At 47.2% G+C, this 17,385-nt stretch overlaps 1 protein-coding gene across 1 annotated transcript in view; it reads right to left on the bottom strand.

Moving 5' to 3' along the window:
- Positions 1 to 10,000: 10,000 nt before the first annotated feature.
- Positions 10,001 to 17,385, bottom strand: part of DGAT2 (diacylglycerol O-acyltransferase 2) — a 35,300-nt gene continuing 27,915 nt past the window's right edge. Inside the window, 3 exon segments of the mRNA XM_033203809.1 lie at positions 10,001 to 13,572; positions 15,495 to 15,697; positions 16,609 to 16,783. Of these exon segments, the coding sequence (XP_033059700.1) occupies positions 13,418 to 13,572; positions 15,495 to 15,697; positions 16,609 to 16,783 (533 nt within the window). The 3' untranslated portion in view covers positions 10,001 to 13,417.

Here is a 17,385-nt window from a genome sequence, read left to right as displayed (position 1 = left end):
AAAGGAGTCGCTTGGTCAGGTGTTTATTGAGAAAGGAGTCACTGGGAAATCCCAAATATTATCTGATTGAACTCATGTGGTGCCAAGATCTGGGGGGAATTTCACAGAAAACACATTTCTGTTTCTAAGCTGTATTGGTTTTCTGAGGCTGCCATAACACATGATCACAAACTGGTATCTTGAAACAACAGAAATTCTCTCACTCTTCAGGAGTTTAGGATCCTGAAATCAAGGTGTCAGGAGGGCTGTGCTCTCTCGGAAGGCTCTAGGGGAGAATCCTTCCTTACATATTCCAGTTATTGGTGGCTCTAGTTTCTTAGCTAGTGGTTGCATAACTCCAATCTCTGCCTTCGTCATTGCATGGGCTTCTCTTATTCCTATGTCTGTGTGTGTGTGTGTGTGTGTGTGTGTGTGTGTGTGTGAGATGGAGTTTCACTCTTGTTGCCCAGGCTAGAGTGCAATGGCATGATCTCGGCTCACCACAACCTCTGCCTCATGGGTTCAAGTGATTCTCCTGCCTCAGCCTCCCAAGTAGCTGGGATTACAGGCATGCGCCACCACACCCGGCTAATTTCGTAGTTTTAGTAGAGATGGGATTTCTTCATGTTGGTGGGGCTGGTCTCGAACTCTTGACCTCAGGTGTTCTGCCCACCTCGGCCTCCCAAAGTGCTGGGATTACAGGCATGAACCACTGCAGCTGGCCGCCTCTTCTTTCTTTTATGAAGACGTTGTCTTTAGGCCCTGGCGCAATGACTCACGCCTGAAATCCCAGCAGTCTGAGAGGCTGAGGTGGGTGGGTCACTTGAGGTCAGGAGTTTGAGACCAGCCTGGCCAACATGACGAAACCCAATCTCTACTGAAAATACAAAAATCAGCCCGGCATGGAGGCCAGCGCCTATAATCCCAGCTACTTGGAAAGCTAAGACAAGAGAATCGCTTGAGCCCGGGAGGCGGAGGTTGCAGTGAGTCGAGATCATGCCACTGCACTGCAGCCTGGGTGACAGAGCGAGACTCCGTCTCAAAAAAAAAACATTGTCTTTAGATTTAGGGCCCACCTAGATAATTTAGATTTCATCTTGAGATTATTCATTATATCTGCATACCTTTTTTCCCCAAATAAGGTCATATTAACAGGTTCCAGGGGTTAGAACATGGATGTATCTTTTAGGGGGCCATAATTCAGTTAAGAAAATGGACCTAGAGAAAGAACACAGAATCACTTCTTTCTCCTTTGGGCATCAGTTCTGAACTTTATCACTTCATTCATTCAATAAATGCACACTGAGGGCTTCTCTTATCAAGCTCTTTGCTAGATGCTGGGAAATCAGACCGAGATCCATCCCTAGAGGAGCTGCCCAACCCCTTATATGGGAGTCCAGTAAACAAAGAGTAGGCCAGGCACAGTGGCTCACGCTATAATCCTAGCACTTTGGGAGGCTGAGGCGGGCAGATTGCTTGAGCCCAAAAGTTTGGGACCAGCCTAGGCAACATGGCAAAACCTTATCTCTACAAAAAATACAAAAATTAGCCCGGCATGTAGTTTTTACCTATAGTCCCAGCTACTGAGGAGGCTGAGGTGGGAGGATTACCTGGGCCTGGGAGGTCGAGGCTACTGTGAGTCAAGATTATGCCACTGTACTCCAGCTTGGGCAATAGAGTGAGACTCCACATCAAAAATAAACAAAGAGTGATCATCCAGTTACTCACTGCTGGGTCTGAGGGAAGCCCAAAGGCAGTGGGAGCCAGAAAATAGTTGAGAGTCAGATTTCACAGTGAAGGTGACATTGAAACAGGGTATCGAAGGGCCAATAAGAGTTCACCAGGTCAGGACGGAGGGAGGAAAGGACATTCCAGCGTAGAGCAGGATCCATTCTTTCCACAAGCCTTTACTGAGGTTCACCTTTGCACAGGCTAGCTACTCAGTGCTGGAAATGCAGAGCTCAAGTAAACAACCCTTCTCCCACTTTTCCCAAATGCCGCAAACACTAGGAGAACTAGAACTCTTATCCCTAGGGGCATTGGGAAGAACTCAAAAGCCTGCTGCTTGCAAAGTATTCAAGATAATGTAAAGCATTTAACACACTGTCTTGAAGATAGTACATTTTTAATAAATACTAGCTGTCATTATTTTCATATGTCCTATATCATTCTAAAAACTTTGTTGTTTTGTTGTTGTTGTTGTTGAGACAGAGTCTTTCTCTGTGACTCAGGCTGGAGTGTAGTGGCGCTATCTCAGCTCACTGCAACCTGTGCCTCCCGGGTTCAAGTGATTCTCCTGCCTCAGCCTCCTGAGTAGCTGGGACTACAGGCATGCGCCACCATGCCCAGTTAATTTTTTTTGTATTTTTAGTAGAGACAGGATTTCACCATGTTGGTCAGGCTGGTCTCGAACTCCTGACCTCAAATGATCCACCCGCCGCAGCCTCCCAAAGTGCTGGGATTACAGGTGTGAGCCACCGTGCCTGGCCCTAAAAACTTTTTTATTATTGGGATCCTATTTCATAATATGGCTGTTTGTTTCAAGGTAAAAATATTTTAAATCACAGAATTAAATTATTATAATATTTACGTAGTGCTATATATCCCCCAGAGAAACATATATCCAAGTTTAGAGGACACAGATCATAAGGTGGCCAAATGCAATATATATGCAATGATAGAATGGGGTCCAAGGTCCAGGAGCTGGTGGGCAAGGTCAGAGCAGGCTTCACCAAAGTTATAAAGGATGATTGGGAGATGAACAATAGGTGTTTAGACTGGTTTAGCTCGGGAATAGCTGGTGTTTTAACAGCCAATTAGTACCATGTTGGGTATTTAAGTCAAACATTCAGTTTCCAGGGCCAAAAAGCTAAGCCTACCCCAATCCATTTTGCCTCCACTTCCTCCTCTCACCTCATGGGCCTGATGCATTGGGTAAACAAGAGCAAGACAGGTCAGATGGGTCTTTCAGTGTCTCAAACTGTATTGAGTTAAATCTATCGCCTTCCTTTCAACAGAGCCCTTTATCTTCCATTCACTTACTTGTCTAATCAAACACCCATTAGACCTTTGCCAGGTGTCCAGCCTGGGCACTACATTTCAAAAAATGATGCGCATAGAATTCCTAACTGAAAGGAGATCACAGCTCATTCGGTACAAAGTGGTAAGTACAATAATAGAGATGATGTATAAAGTACAGTGGAAGCACTAAGAGAAAGTTGCTAACTGTCACGTGTTGTCCAGGAAGGCTTCCTAGGAGAGGAGAGTATCCTACGCAGGAGGAACAGCATGAGCAAAGGCACAGGGGCAGAGGATGTGGCAGCAGCAGAGTCTAACATGGCTGAAACAAAGGCTGCATGGGAGAGCAACAGGCAAAGAGGTTGGAAGAGGAAGCTAGTGCCGGGTGAGAAGAACCTGACTACCAGGCCGAAGAACATGAGTTTCATCGTGGGCAACAGAAAGCACTTAGAAATATGGCTCAGGCAGCCCTTGGGGGAGGGGTAGCTTTGAAGGGGCAGGACTGGAAGAGTGAGACACTTGCAGAAGTCAGGTGAGAATTGTAAAAGAAAAAGGCAGTTCCCCAAAGAAAGTGCACATACCCAAGAACCCTGAAAGGCACGTGCCTAGACAGCATTTTCCCTTCCTCTTTCCCAACTCGGCAAGGTCATTTTCTCAAGAAAGCCTTCCCAGGTCTGAACGAACTGCTACCTCCTCTGGGCTCCTACAGCAGCTGTCTGACCTCTCTTGGGTATGTGTAACTGTGTGCCTAGTCATATACTGAGCAGTCTACATTTGTCCCTCCCACTCTGCTGTGAACCTCTGCTTTTGATTTATCTGAGTCCCCAGTATCCCAACACAGAGGACAGGCTCCATAGCTTCATTTAGCAAATGGCTGAATGAAGTCAATGAATGAATGTTGAGTAAGTGAATGTTTGGATCACATGGGGATCTCCATTCCTCCCGACTAGACACAGCCCCCAGAAAGGGGAAATGAGCTTGCCTAAGGTCACACAAAGTTTGTAGCAAAGTTAAGACAAAGAGTTGGGCCTTTCGTCCCCAAGACCAACGCTCTTTCCTCAGTTCCAGTGGTTTTCCCACTGCCACCGACTGTAAAGATGCAAGTGTGAACACAGGAGCTTGTGAATGTGTGGGCCAGTAAGGGTAACACATATGGGAAATAAGCACATCTAACCCAGGGAGCTGATTTACTGAGAGTTGTCCAGAGAAAACTTTCCTTGGGAACTGATGTTTACAGTGAGGTCTGAAAGATGAGTAGGAGTTAACTGGACAAAGGAGGTTAGTGAGGGCAGAGGAAGCTGTTTGGATAAAGGAACAGGAGGAACAGCCTGTGAAGGACCATATGGAGCATTGCAGCAACTCAAAGAGAAGGCCAGCCGGTGCCGAGGAGGAAGAGGAGAACACTTTTGAAAGACATTGGTATTTCAAAACCAAAACCAAACTAAAGACCACTTTCAGTTTCTTTAACAGTTTAGTGTTGTTTTTATTGGTAATTTTATTTATTTATTTATTTTTGAGACAGGGTCTTCCTCTGTCACCCTGTCTCGAGTACAGTGGTGTGATCGTGATTCACTGCAGCCTCAAGCTCCCAGGCTCAGTTGATCCTCCCAAATAGCTGAGACTACAGCGCACCACCACACCTGGCTAATTTTTGTATTGTTTGTAGAGATTCCTTCTGGTGTGTTACCCAGGTTGGTCTCGAACTCCTGGGCTCAAGTGATCTGTCGACCTTGGCCTTACAAAATGCTGGCCGAGATTACAGGTGTGTGCCACTGCACCTGGCCCTTGTTTGTAATTTGAGACAGCAGAAGCAGCACTATCCTTTGGTGCTTAGAGCTTCTGAAGTCCTAATCCAGCCCTGATGGCACAGAATGAGGGTGGAGACGCTGGCAGGGCCAGGTCCTGCCGGGCATTGTAGGCCACAGTGGAGTCTGGATTTCTTTGAGGCTCATGGACTAAGGGGTTTAAGCAGGGGAGTTACATGCTCTAATTTATGTTTCAGAAATGTCACTCTGGCTACTGTGTTGAGTGGATTCGGGGGTGGGCAAAGCTGTGAAAATGGTGATGATAAATAGTGACATTTCTTCATTGAGTTTGAGGACAGTTAGGACAAAAATGTGCTGAGTTCCTGGTAATAAAGGCACTCAAGGGATGTCTGATTTCCCTGTTAGGCTGATTCTTTGACTGGTCAGCCACTCCCCAGGCAGGCATAGCGTCACAGGGTTCCTGAGAAGGTACACCCTGGATGCAAAGTGGTGTGGCTGAAAGACTCCACACCAGGGGTAGGCAGCTGGAGACCAGTCTGAACCTTTAGCTTAACTCACTGCATGATTTTAGACAAATCAATTCCCCTCTATGAGTCTATAGGTTTCCCTAGGACCTAGAGGGAACTAATATTTGCTAAGTGTTTTACATACATTACTCTGGTCAATCCCCACAGGATCCTGTGAAGTAGGTATTGTTTACTTCATTTTATTTTATTTTTTGAGACAGCGTCTCACTGTGTCACCCAGGCTAGAGTGCAGTGGCGCGATCTCGGCTCACTGCAACCTCCACCTCCCTGTACCTCCCAAGTTCAAGCAATTCTCCTTCCCAAGAAGCTGGGACTACAGGTGTGAGCCACCACACTCAGGTAATTTTTGTATTTTTAGTAGAGATAGAATTTTACCGTGTTGGCCAGGCTGGTCTCAAACTCCTCACCTCAGGGGCTCCACCCACCTCAGCCTCCCAAAGTTCTGAGATTACAAGAGTAAGCCACCAAGCCTGGCTGAAGTGGGTATTATTGTCTGTTTTACAGATGCCTAAAAAAAGGCTCAGAAATTAAAATGACCCATCACATGGTTCTTAGGGCAAATTGATGGTGTGAACACAGGTCCTCAGGCCAGGACTTTATCACCCACACCATAGCTCCTGCATTCATTAGAATACACTATTTAGGACTAGTTAGTTATAAATATGACAAGGGAGAGAACTAGGATGAACCCTGTTGTCCGTAAATTAAGACTGGCCAGATCTTGGTTTCTAGATACCGTCCTCCACTAGGAGGAATCAAGACTCTTTGGAGAAGTGGCTGATTCCAGGATTGGGCCAGAAAAAAAGTCAAAGATGATTCTGGGGCATCTAGTTGTGCCAGAAAATAAGGAAGTCCTCAGAAAAATGATGGGACAAATGACATCAAAAGGACACAGAAGCCAGTTCAAAGGGGTTCTCACTGTCCAAAACTGGGGCAGTTTGAGCATCAGAATAAATAATATTAGAATGGCTTATAATCCATTGAATAAAATAGGATCCATGAGTCTTTATAATAAATGTTTAATAAGGAAGGAGATATTTGTGTAGTCTCAAACTACCAAAAAAAGAGTAACTTTACAGTGGAAAAGTGTGGCAAGTCACCATCTTAAAAGTGATCAACATAACCATCATCAGTGATATGACAAATTCAAATTATGTGCTTCCTGATAGGATGTGGTGAGAAGAGCCCATCATCACATCTGTGATATTTCTGCCAAAGATAAATAACCTAAATCAATCATAAGGAAACAACAGGCAAAACAAAACTGAACGGCATTCTAAGAGTACCCAGCCCGTCAGCTTCAAGATGTCAGTCATGATGGTCAAGGAAGTGTTTCAGATAAAAGAAGATCGAAATAATATGTGACTCTGAACTTGATCCTTTTGCCAGAATGGACACTATTAAGACAAATGGTGAAATCTGAATAGGGCCTGAGGATTAGACTGTAGCAATGTTTTTATGTTAATTTCTTGGTCTTCATGGTTTCATTGTAGTTATATAGGATAACATTCTTGGCCATGCATGGTAGCTCATGCCTGTAATCTCAGCACTTTGGGAGGCCAAGGCAGGATTGCTTGAGCTCAGGAGTTCAAGACCTGCGAGAAAGAGAGAGACGTCATCTCCACTAAAAATAATAATAATAAAAAAAAATTGGCCAGGCCTGGTGGCACGTGCCTGTAATCCCAGCTACTTGGGAGGCTGAGGTGGGAGGATCACATGAGCCCAGAAGCTGGAGGCTGCAAGGAGCTATGATCGTGCCGTTGCACTCTAGCCTGAGTGACAGCGCAAGACCCTCTTTCAAAAAAAAGAGAAAGAATAACATTCTTGTTTGTTGAGTGTGATGAGGTATGTCCACAACTTACTCTCAAATAGTTTAGGAAAAAAATTATTTATATTGTACTTGAAAATTTTTGTGAGATTGTTTCTAAAAAATGACTTAAAAATTGTGTAATGTTCATTGTAATCTATTTCATGTAAACGAAATGAAAATTATTTATTTTACTTTTATCCTAATATTTTGCTCATTAAAGCCTAGATTCGTTTAAGAACAGTAGGGGCCAGGTGTGGTGGCTCACGCCTGTAATTCCAGCACTTTGGGAGACCGAGGCAGGCGGATTGCCTGAGGTCGGGAGTTCGAGACCAGCCTGACCAACTTGGAGAAACCCCATCTCTACTAAAAATACAAAATTAGCCAGGCGTAGTAGCACACGCCTGTAATCCCAGCCACTCGGGAGGCTGAGGCAGGAGAATCACTTGAACCCGTGAGGTGGTTTGTGGTGAGCCAAGATCACACCATTGCACTCCAGCCTGGGCAACAAGAGCAAAACTCTGTCAAAAAAAGAAAAAAAAAAAAAAACAGTAGGGCGTAGGGCAGACTTTATTCAAGAGGGGCTACCACAGTGGAGTTCTGTAGCCGGAGAGAGAGATCAGGCTCAACTCCCTAAAACTTAGATTTTAAAAAACAATAATTTATTGAGTGCTTGGATTGTGCCACACATTGTTACAAGCAGTTTTTGTGTATCGGCACAACAGTGCTATGAGATTAGAAAGTGAAGGCAGTCATGTTACTTGCCCAAGGTCACATGTTCTGAGTATTGAGCTGGGATTCTAAAGCAGTGTAACTCCAGTGTTGTTAATCCTACATTTGATTGCCTCTAATGAAATAGTGTTACTGCATATATATTCGATAAAGTATATAGTGAAGTCATACTTTTTTTGGAATATATTTTTATATCATATACATTGAATGAAAAAATATACTGTTCATGTTTAATTAGAAGAAAAATACTTTGACGTATTAGTTTTCATCAAAAGTAAATATAAATCTCAAAAATCATTTGGTATTTCAGAGAAGAAACTTTTAAAGGTGTATGTTAGTGTGATTTAATGATACATAAAAAACATAGGAAATAAAATTGTGTGTATGTATGATTTAAAAAAATTGGATGAAAATATATGAAACAAAACTCCCTAAACAGAAAGTGGTAAAAAATATTTTGAAAAAGAGTTTGCAAGGAAGGGAAACAAGAACATGAAAAAGAAGTTTGAAATATATATATGAAGCATGAGTTTGCTGTAAAAATGATGCTAGAAGCAGGGGGTCGGGGAAGTCCCCACGTTTCTCCTCCTCGTGATCCCATTATAACTCATTAAATGGGAAAATATTCCACCCTCTCAGAAGTACTAGGGAAGAGTGGCTTCCAAACTTGCAGTCCACACCATGGAAAGAAAAGTGAAATATGTGATTTGTGAGAAGACTAGAGGTTGTCATCCTCTGGTCCAACTTCTCTATCAGGTGGTGCAAATATATTAAAGTCACTGTATTAGTTTAAGACACAAACTGGGTGGCTTAAAACATAAATTTATTCTCTCACAGTTCTGGAGTCCAGAAGTCCAAAATTGAGGGCTATGCTCTCTTAGAAGGCTCGAGGAGAGAATCCTTCTATGCCCCTTCCAGATTCTGGTGGCTCCAGGTGTTCCTTTGTCCCTTGCCTGTGCCTACACAACTCCAAACTCTGCCTCTTTTTTTTTTTTTTGAGACAGTACTGCTCTGTTGCCCAGGCTGGAGTGCAGTGGCACGATCTCTGCTCATTGCAACCTCCACCTCCCGGGTTCAAACAATTTTTTTTTTTTGAGACGGACTTTTCCTCTTGTTGCCCAGGCTGGAGGGCAATGGTGCGATCTCGGCTCACCGCAACCTCCACCTTCCAGGTTCAAGCAATTCTCCTGCCTCAGCCTCCCGAGTAGCTGGGATTACAGGCATGCAACACCACCCTGGCTGATTTTGTATTTTTTAGTAGAGACGGGGTTTCTCCATGTTGATCAGACTGGTCTTGAACTCCCGACCTCAGGTGATCTGCCCACCTCAGCCTCCCAAAGTGCTGGGATTACAGGTGTGAGCCACTGTGCCCGGCTGGGTTCAAACAATTCTTGTGCCTCAGCCTCCCAAGTAGCTGGGACTACAGTGTGCACCACCACACCTGGCTAATTTTTATATTTTTAGTAGAGATGGGGTTTTGCCATGTTGGCCAGGCTGGTCTCACCACATTGCCCAGGCTGGTCTCGAACTCCTGGGATCAAGCGAGTCTCCTGCCTTTGCCTCCAAAAGCATTGGGATTGTAGCCATGAGCCACTGCGCCTGGCCTGTTCTTCTAAGAACACCTATCATTGAATTGGGGTCCCATCTAGATATTCAGTATTACCTCATCTTTAACTTAATTTTTAAATTAATTTTTAAATCTTTAACTTAATTTTATCTGCAAAGGCCCTTTTTTCCAAATAAGACTATATTCATAGGTTCAAGGGATTAGGATGTGGACATATTGTGTGGGCCACTATTTAACCCACTATACCATTCTCATATGGCCTGCCTCTCTTTTCTCTCAAGCTACCCTGCCCAAATGATGGGGAAATTAAGACGTTAATCTTAATTTGTATTAATCTGGACTAAAGTGTCAACCGACCACTAAGAAAATAACTAAAAAATATACAGAAACAAGATAATTAAAATAGTGTATTAGAAAACAGTTATCTAACACACAAGAAGGCAGGAATGGAAAGAGAGAGGAATAAAAAAATAAGACACAGAAAACAAATAGCAAAATGACAGATGTAAATTCCACCTTATAATTACATTAAATGTAAAGAGACTAAACAATCATATGGCAAAGCGTAGAAATGTGGATATAAAAAACATCCAACACTATTATGTCTGTGACACAGTTTATATTCAAAGACACAAATAAGTTGAACGGGAAAGGAGAGAAAACACATTCCATGCAAACAGGAACAAAAGAGAGTTGGGGTGGCTGTACCAATACAGTTATACACAGTAAACTTTGAGACAGAAACTGTTACTACAAAGAGCAGCATTTTATAATAATAAGGGGTGGATTCATCAGGAAGACATAATATAAACATGTTATAAACATGCATGCAGCTAATGGCAGAGTCCCAAAATACATGAAGAACTGACAGAACTGGAGGGAGACATAAATCAGTAACAACAGCTGCAGAATTCAATACCCTGCTCGGAATAATGGATAGAACAACTACGCAGAAGACCAACAAAGAAACAGGAGATTTGAACAACGGGATAAACCAATTTGACCTAATATCTTTATCTGTGAAACACCCTAGCTTCTAGCCTGGGTAGGAGCTGGAGAGATGTAGAAAATGTGGAAAGCAAGCCTAAACCACTGTGTGGCCTATGCCTGAGAGCCATCTTCAGTGCCCCCTTGTGGCTATATCTGGGAACCACAGGCAGAATCATGGAACTGACCATCTTCAGTCTCAAAGGGCAGCCCTCACCACTACACCCAAGGGCAGAAGGTCTTCGGGGGAAAGGAGGTTCCAGTTCCTTCTCCCGAGATAACAACTCCCATCCCAAGGCAATGTTCACAGAACCTACTGGAGTCCCCCCGCCGGCCTCATGCACAGCTTAAGACCAGGGTGGTCTCAGCTCTGGTCAGGCCACTGAGGGCATCCCTCTGGGATCTGGGACCTGTTGTTGTCCCTGTTCTCCTTAGGCAGATGGTGGAGTTCCCCAGTGCACAGGTGCTCACCCTTCACCAAAAGCAGTGCTTGAGGATAACAGCCTACCTTGGTGGAGTAGCCTCAGTTAAGGCCAGGGCTTGACTTGAAGCCAGAGACTGAGGTTGCAGTTCAGCCTTGGGTCAGCCTCAGGCTGGGGCTGGGGTGATGCTGAGACCCTCATCAGAAAAAAGGCCTTTTCCCCATCCGAAAGGAAATGGCTGTCCTCTGACCTGAGCTCTCTAGCCTGAGGCCTGCCTGGCACTAGAAGCCAGCCTCTGTTGTCCCCTCCCAGCACTCCTCTCACTGCTCTGCCCTCCTGCCCACATAGAAACTCTGGAGACACCAGCTCTCCACCCTTCCAGGCCAAGCCCCACTGCTCTCTGTCTCTTCCATCTTTCAAACCAGCAATGTTTTTCCAATCAGACCTCCCTATCCTTCCCCTGCTGCTCTGCTGTTCACCGCCTTCCTTTCCTGGTGACTCCCAGCCGCCCTTCAAGGCCCAGCTCAGGCGTTCTTTCCTCATGAGGCACCCCTGGGCAGGTTGGGACTTCTGGCACAGCTCTGACTACCCTGTGTATCCTCAGCTGTTCTCAGTGTTTGTCTCTGCTCCGAAGTAGCTCTCTCTGTTTCCAGCACAGAGGAGTAGACCTGAGGGGGATGAACAGCAAGGACAGGCAGGACAGTTCTGGCAGTAAGGAAGTTAGAACGAGGTCCTTTGGTCTCGGCTAGGAAGAGTTCCCAGGTGTTTAGTACTCACTGAACAGAAAGGAATTAGAAAAGAGGTGGCATCTTGAAATCACTAGGGTGAAAGGACACCAGGCCTCTGCCTTTTTGGCAGGGAACACAGCTTGAGTGACCCATAAGGAGCCTTCCAGCTCAGCCACTGAAGGGCCCTCCAGCTGGACAGGAGCCCTTTACCACATGTGGTAGGCACCATGTGAAGTGGCTCCCAATGACCCCTGCCCCATGGCATCCATTCCCTTGTGTAATCCCCTCCCCTCCAGTGGGAGCTGGACCTAGCAATGTTCATTTAATGAACAGAATATGGCAAAGGTGACAGGATATCACTTCCCAGGTTAGGTTATAAGGGCCTGGGACTTCTGTCTTGCTCACACACTTCACTCCACTCACTGGCTTATCTTGCTAAGTCAGCTATTGTGCCATGAGCTACCCCATGGAAAGGCCCATGTGGCAAGGAACTGAGAGTGGCCTCTGTCAACAGCCAGTGAGGAAGTCAATCCTGCAAACAACTGCAGGAAAGGGCTTGGGAGTGGATCCTTCCTCAGCCTGGCTCCAAGACGACTGCAGCCCTGTGACAAACCCTGAGTGGAGGACCAAGCCAAGCCTCAAATCGTGACTTGGAACTGGGAGACAACAGATGCTGTTGGAAACCATTGAGCTCTGAAGTAGTTTGTTACACAGTGATAGGTAACTAACACACCACAGCAGGGTCATGTGGGCCAAAGGTGCAAGAGGCTAGAGGGCTCAGAGGGCAGCCAGCTGGGGCCCCAGTCTCCCCCAGGTGTCAGCAGCAGATGCAGATGCAGCCCCAGCAATAACTCATAGAGGATTCTCACTTTCATTTATTTTCTAGGCATATACAAAAGTCTGACATGGTGCTATGATCTCATCAAGAGATAACAGAACACACAGGAGAGGGTTGGGTTTCCTCCCTGGCCCAACCCCCTCAGGAAGGCACAGAAAAGTGAGGCTTGGGTTCGGGGGCCACCTGCTTTGGAACTAATCTGCTGCTCAGAAGGCCAGGCCCCTTCTGAAGAGGGATCTCTTCCTCACATCCAGAATCTGTGATGTGGGGAAGGTAAACTGAGGCCACCAGTAAGTATGTGCTCCAGGCCAAGGCTGAGTTTGTGCTGTATCCATGTCATCAACCACCCAAGAAAAACCAGTTACTCCACCCAGCTCATGGTGGCGGCATCCTCCCTGCAATGGTGCATGGGGGGCAGTCCTTCCCCCTGCACGGTGTCATTGCCACCCCCATCCTCGTCCTGGAGGCCAGTCCAGGCTCTGATGTGAGTGACTGGGGGTGAGGAGTGGGTGACAGAAGGGAGATCAAACAGGAGCATTCCAGATGCCTACTACTGTCCTCACACAACAGGTCAACCGTGCTCTCCAACTCCTCCCCTTGGCAGAGAAACTGGTCCTGCAGTTTCAGGACTAGACAAGTGTGGGGTAGTGGCAATAGAGGGGCTTGTATGAGAAGTGGCTTTTGCCTCTCATCCCTAGGGGCAAAAAGTGAATCATCTAACTGGCCCAGTCACTAATGGTGATCCTTCTTCCCCAGGCCAAGACTGAGTTTCCTCTGTCACCTCAGGAAGGGAAGAATAGAGGTTAGCTGAGCCACCCAGATTAGGCCCAGATTTAGCCACCACCTAGAACAGGGCAAACTGGAAGTGAAAGAGCTTGAATTACTGACTTTTTCCTTCTTAAAAAAGACCTAACATTGTAATGGTTTAGCAAAATTATTATAATTTCTTTTAAATAACCCACAGACACCCATGACGCTTCCAAATTTACAGAGCAAAAAAGCGATTTGCAGCTGGTTCCTCCAGGGAATTGGCCCCGAAGGCTGGCTCAGTTCACCTCCAGGACCTCAGTCTCCAGGAGGCCGAACTTGGTCTTGTGCTTGTCGAAGAGCTTCACCAGGGCCTCCATGTACATGGTGTGGTACAGGTCGATATCTTGCTGGGTTGGGTGCTCCAGCTTGGGGATGGTGATGGGCTCTCCCACTGCAGGGGCAAGACAGAGGCTTCTGGTTAGTCAACACCCTTCCCCTGGGCATCTACCATGATGCTGAAGGCAGTGATGCTGGGCTGTGGGCCTGCCATGTGGCAGGAACTGTGCCAAATGCTTTATGTGCTGCATCTCTGGTTGTCCCCTATTACAGATTAAAAGACTGAGGCCCAGGGGCATGTTAAGGGACCCACCCGAGGCCACACAGGTGCTAAGCTGCAGATGGGATCAAGACTGGTTGAACCCACTGCATTCTGCTAGGAGGGTCTATGACAGTCAGGGGATCAAGTAAACATCTTTGCTTTTGCTCTGCTCTGGGCAAGCCATTCCTGCCTCTCTGAGTCTCAGTTTCCTCCTCTGTCACATGGGGATTCTTCCTCACAGGGCTTTTCTGAGGATTCTGCGAGGAATGTGACATGCTTTAAAAAGTGTAGGCCAGGCATGGTGGCTCACGCCTGTAATCCCAGCACTGTGGGAGGCAAAGACCCGCAGATTGCTTGAGCTCATGAGTTCAAGACCAGCCTGGGCAACATGGTGAAAATCGTCTCTACTTAAAAAAATACAAAAACTTAGCTGGGCGTGGTGGTGCACGCCTGCAGTCCCAGCTACTCAGGAGGCTGAGGTGGGAGGATCGCTTGAGACTGGGAGGCAGAGGTTACAGTGAGCTGAGATCGCGCCACTGCACTCCAGCCTGGATGACAGAATGAAACCCTGTCTCAAAAATAAAAAATAAAAAATAAAAAGTGTGGTTAAGGGCAGGAGAGGAGGGAGAAGGCCAGCATTTATGATCTGTGTGTTGCTTTATTTTCTTATCCTGCTGCATCTCCATACCCAATCCATTCCTATGTCCTGTCAATGCTATTTCTGAAATTTTTCCCAAATCATGCACATCTCTTCCATCTCCACTGCTACTCCCTTGGTCCAAGCCACTGGCTACCAAAACAGCCTCTGGGCTGGTCTTGTGGCTTCCATTTTTCTAACCCATCTTCCATCCAGCGGCTCCACGGATCATTTTAAAATGCAAATCTGAACTTCCCCTCCCAAACACTCTCTGGTAGCTCTCCATTCTCAAGGTGAAGAGCAAATTCCTTCACATTGCACACAGGACCCAGCCTCTCCCCAGCCACACCTGTGCATAGAAATGTTCCTGCTGCCTCCCTGTTGCTTTGTCTCTAAAAGTACAAGGCAGGACAAATGGCCTAGGAACGCAAAGGATCTTTATGAGCTTTGGCCCCTCAAGTCCACTGCCAAGGGCCCATGTGCTCCTGGGGGATCCATTAACACACACACACACACCTACTACAGGTAATTCTTTAGAATCCTCTAAACAATCCCAAATACACCCAAAACAACACAGACGAGGGCCAAGTGCAACCAGTGTTTTCCACTCTTCTTACAGGTGTATGCTGCAGTCATATTAAGGTTTTTCTTTCTGTTCTTCAAAAAAACTACACAATCTTGTTTCTGAACTTCACTTAGGCTATTGTTTCTGATAAAAATTCTCTTCCTCCTCTATTTTGCTAGATAATTCCTATCAGTTAGCAGTGCAAGAGTTACCTCCTCCCTGGGGTCCGCTAGGACTCCCTAGAGCACCTGCCCATCCTCATCACATTCCCCCACCAGTCCTTGCTGTAATAGTCTTCCCTGATAGACTAGTGGGTGCTGCAAACCCAGAGACTGCAGGTTTTCTCTCCTCACCCATCACAGAGCTTGGTTCATCATATAGGCTCAATTCCCCGACCCCTACTACTACCCCCTCTGACCAAGCCCATCAGCACCCAACACTTCAAAGTTCTCATGGCTAAGGGCATGGCCATGAGAGCCAGGTGGCCTGCACTGGAATCCCGTGTCTACTGCTGACTAGCTGTGTGGCACCCTGTGTTCAGGACAGCCCTTGGTCAGCAGGCTAGGGGCTTACCAACAGTGGTGATGGGCTTGGAGTAGGGCACCAGCCCCCAGGTGTCAGAGGAGAAGAGGCCTCGGCCATGGAAGATGCACGGGGCGAAACCAATGTATTTCTGGAACTTCTTCTGGACCCATCGGCCCCAGGAGCCCTCCTCGAAGATCACCTGCTTGTACACTTCATTCTCTCCAAAGGAGTACATGGGAACCAGGTCGGCTCTGGAAGGGAGAGGCCAGGGTATGTCATACCCTAATTACTGGCTTCAGTTTCTGTCAGCCTAGAGGCCCTGGACACTGGCCAAGTGTCCCCCTCCAACTGGGTATACCAGAATCACCTGGGGTGTCCCAAGTTCACATGACCCCTTTCTACCAGGTTCTGATGGGCCTTCTGCCCCACTGCTAGTGACTGGGGAGCATACAGAGCTCTGGGTCCTCCAGGCAAAGGGAAGGCTGAGCATCCTGCTCTGGAATGCCTGTTTTCCACCTCTTCCTGCAGGGCCTGCCTCTGCCAGGAAGTTCTCCCTGTCCCCCAGCCAACCCAGGTCTCTCTCAGCCCTGGACTCACCATTGTGTCACAGTCTCAGCACACTGTGTTGTCACTGTCTGTTCCTCCACCCTCCCCCACCCTTGGTGCTCCCTGAAGGCAAGGACTGGGTCCAATTTGAATGTGTCCCCAGGGGCTGGCCCAGGGCTGAGCCTGCAGGGCAGCCTCTTCTTCCAAAGCCTGAGGTAAGGTCCCCAGGGGACAGAGAAAAGAGCTGCTATCCCTCAGTCACATTCCATGCCACCCTCCTTCCTGACCTCCTGGTCTCCCAGCAAAATGATGTATTCTGGCCCCAGGTGGTCCAGTCCGGCATATAAGCCTGGACTCTTGGCCCACCTGCAAGGGCCCACAAGCAATAGGTTGCATCTGTGCCCACCCAGACACACATGGGCAAACTTGGCCCACACTGTGCAGCCTGGGCTCCAACATCATCCCCTCCCCAACAGAATGACTGACTCCCTTCCATGCCTTCCTGGGGTCTGGGTCCTGTCTTCAGGGGCCAAGGAGTCTGCTGCCCTGTGCTAAGGGACACTGGAGGGTGCGTGCGTGTGTGTGTGTGTGTGTGTGTGTGTGTGTAGGCACTCACCCATGGCGCAGGGCCAGTTTCACAAAACCCTTGCGATTCCGCAGGGTGACTGCATTCTTGCCAGGCATGGAGCTCAGAGACTCAGCCGCACCCCCCACCACGATGATGATAGCATTGCCACTCCCATTCTTTGAAAGCAAATAGTCTATGGTGTCCCGGTTGACAGGGCAGATACCTGGGGGGATGGAAGGACGCACAGTCAGGGTTGCCCATGGATCCACTCCCCATCCCCAGCACACAGTCACGTGTAAAACACAAAGAACCCTGGACTTGGCCCCAGGCCTAGCCCAGTCCCTTTGGAGTTGTCTGGTTCTGTGTAAGCTATTCATTTTTCTGAGCCTCAGTTTCCTCATCTGTAAAATGCAGCTAATGATACAAGGTTGTTTTGGGAACTCATGCATTTGGCAAACATTCCCTGGGCCCTAATCCTGCCAAGTCAGTGCAAGGTGTTGGGGATCCCAATGCATCAGTCTGGTGGGAGGTCCCAGGTGGATGGACAATTACAGTGCCATGGACAACAATCAGATTGTATAGAGGGCAATACAAGGGCTGGTGGTCCCCGGAAAAGGGGGTCAAAAAAGGCTTCCTAGGGAAGTTGTTATCCGAGTTGAATTCTGAAGACCATATGGACAGCTCTCCTCCTCAGCCCTGACCCACCATGTCTGCAGCAGGTTGCATCTCCCAATGCAGGCCCAGCACCAAGGAATGGTGTGTTGGCTCCCTGTGTCACCCTGCTCAATGGAGAGGCTCAGGCCTTGACAACAGTGCCCAGCAGGA

Source organism: Trachypithecus francoisi, unplaced genomic scaffold, assembly GCF_009764315.1.
Source record: "Trachypithecus francoisi isolate TF-2019V2 unplaced genomic scaffold, Tfra_2.0 Lachesis_group8, whole genome shotgun sequence".
NCBI lineage: Eukaryota > Metazoa > Chordata > Mammalia > Primates > Cercopithecidae > Trachypithecus > Trachypithecus francoisi.
Note: the sequence above shows the minus strand (reverse complement) of the source record. Positions and strands in the feature narration are given on the sequence as shown.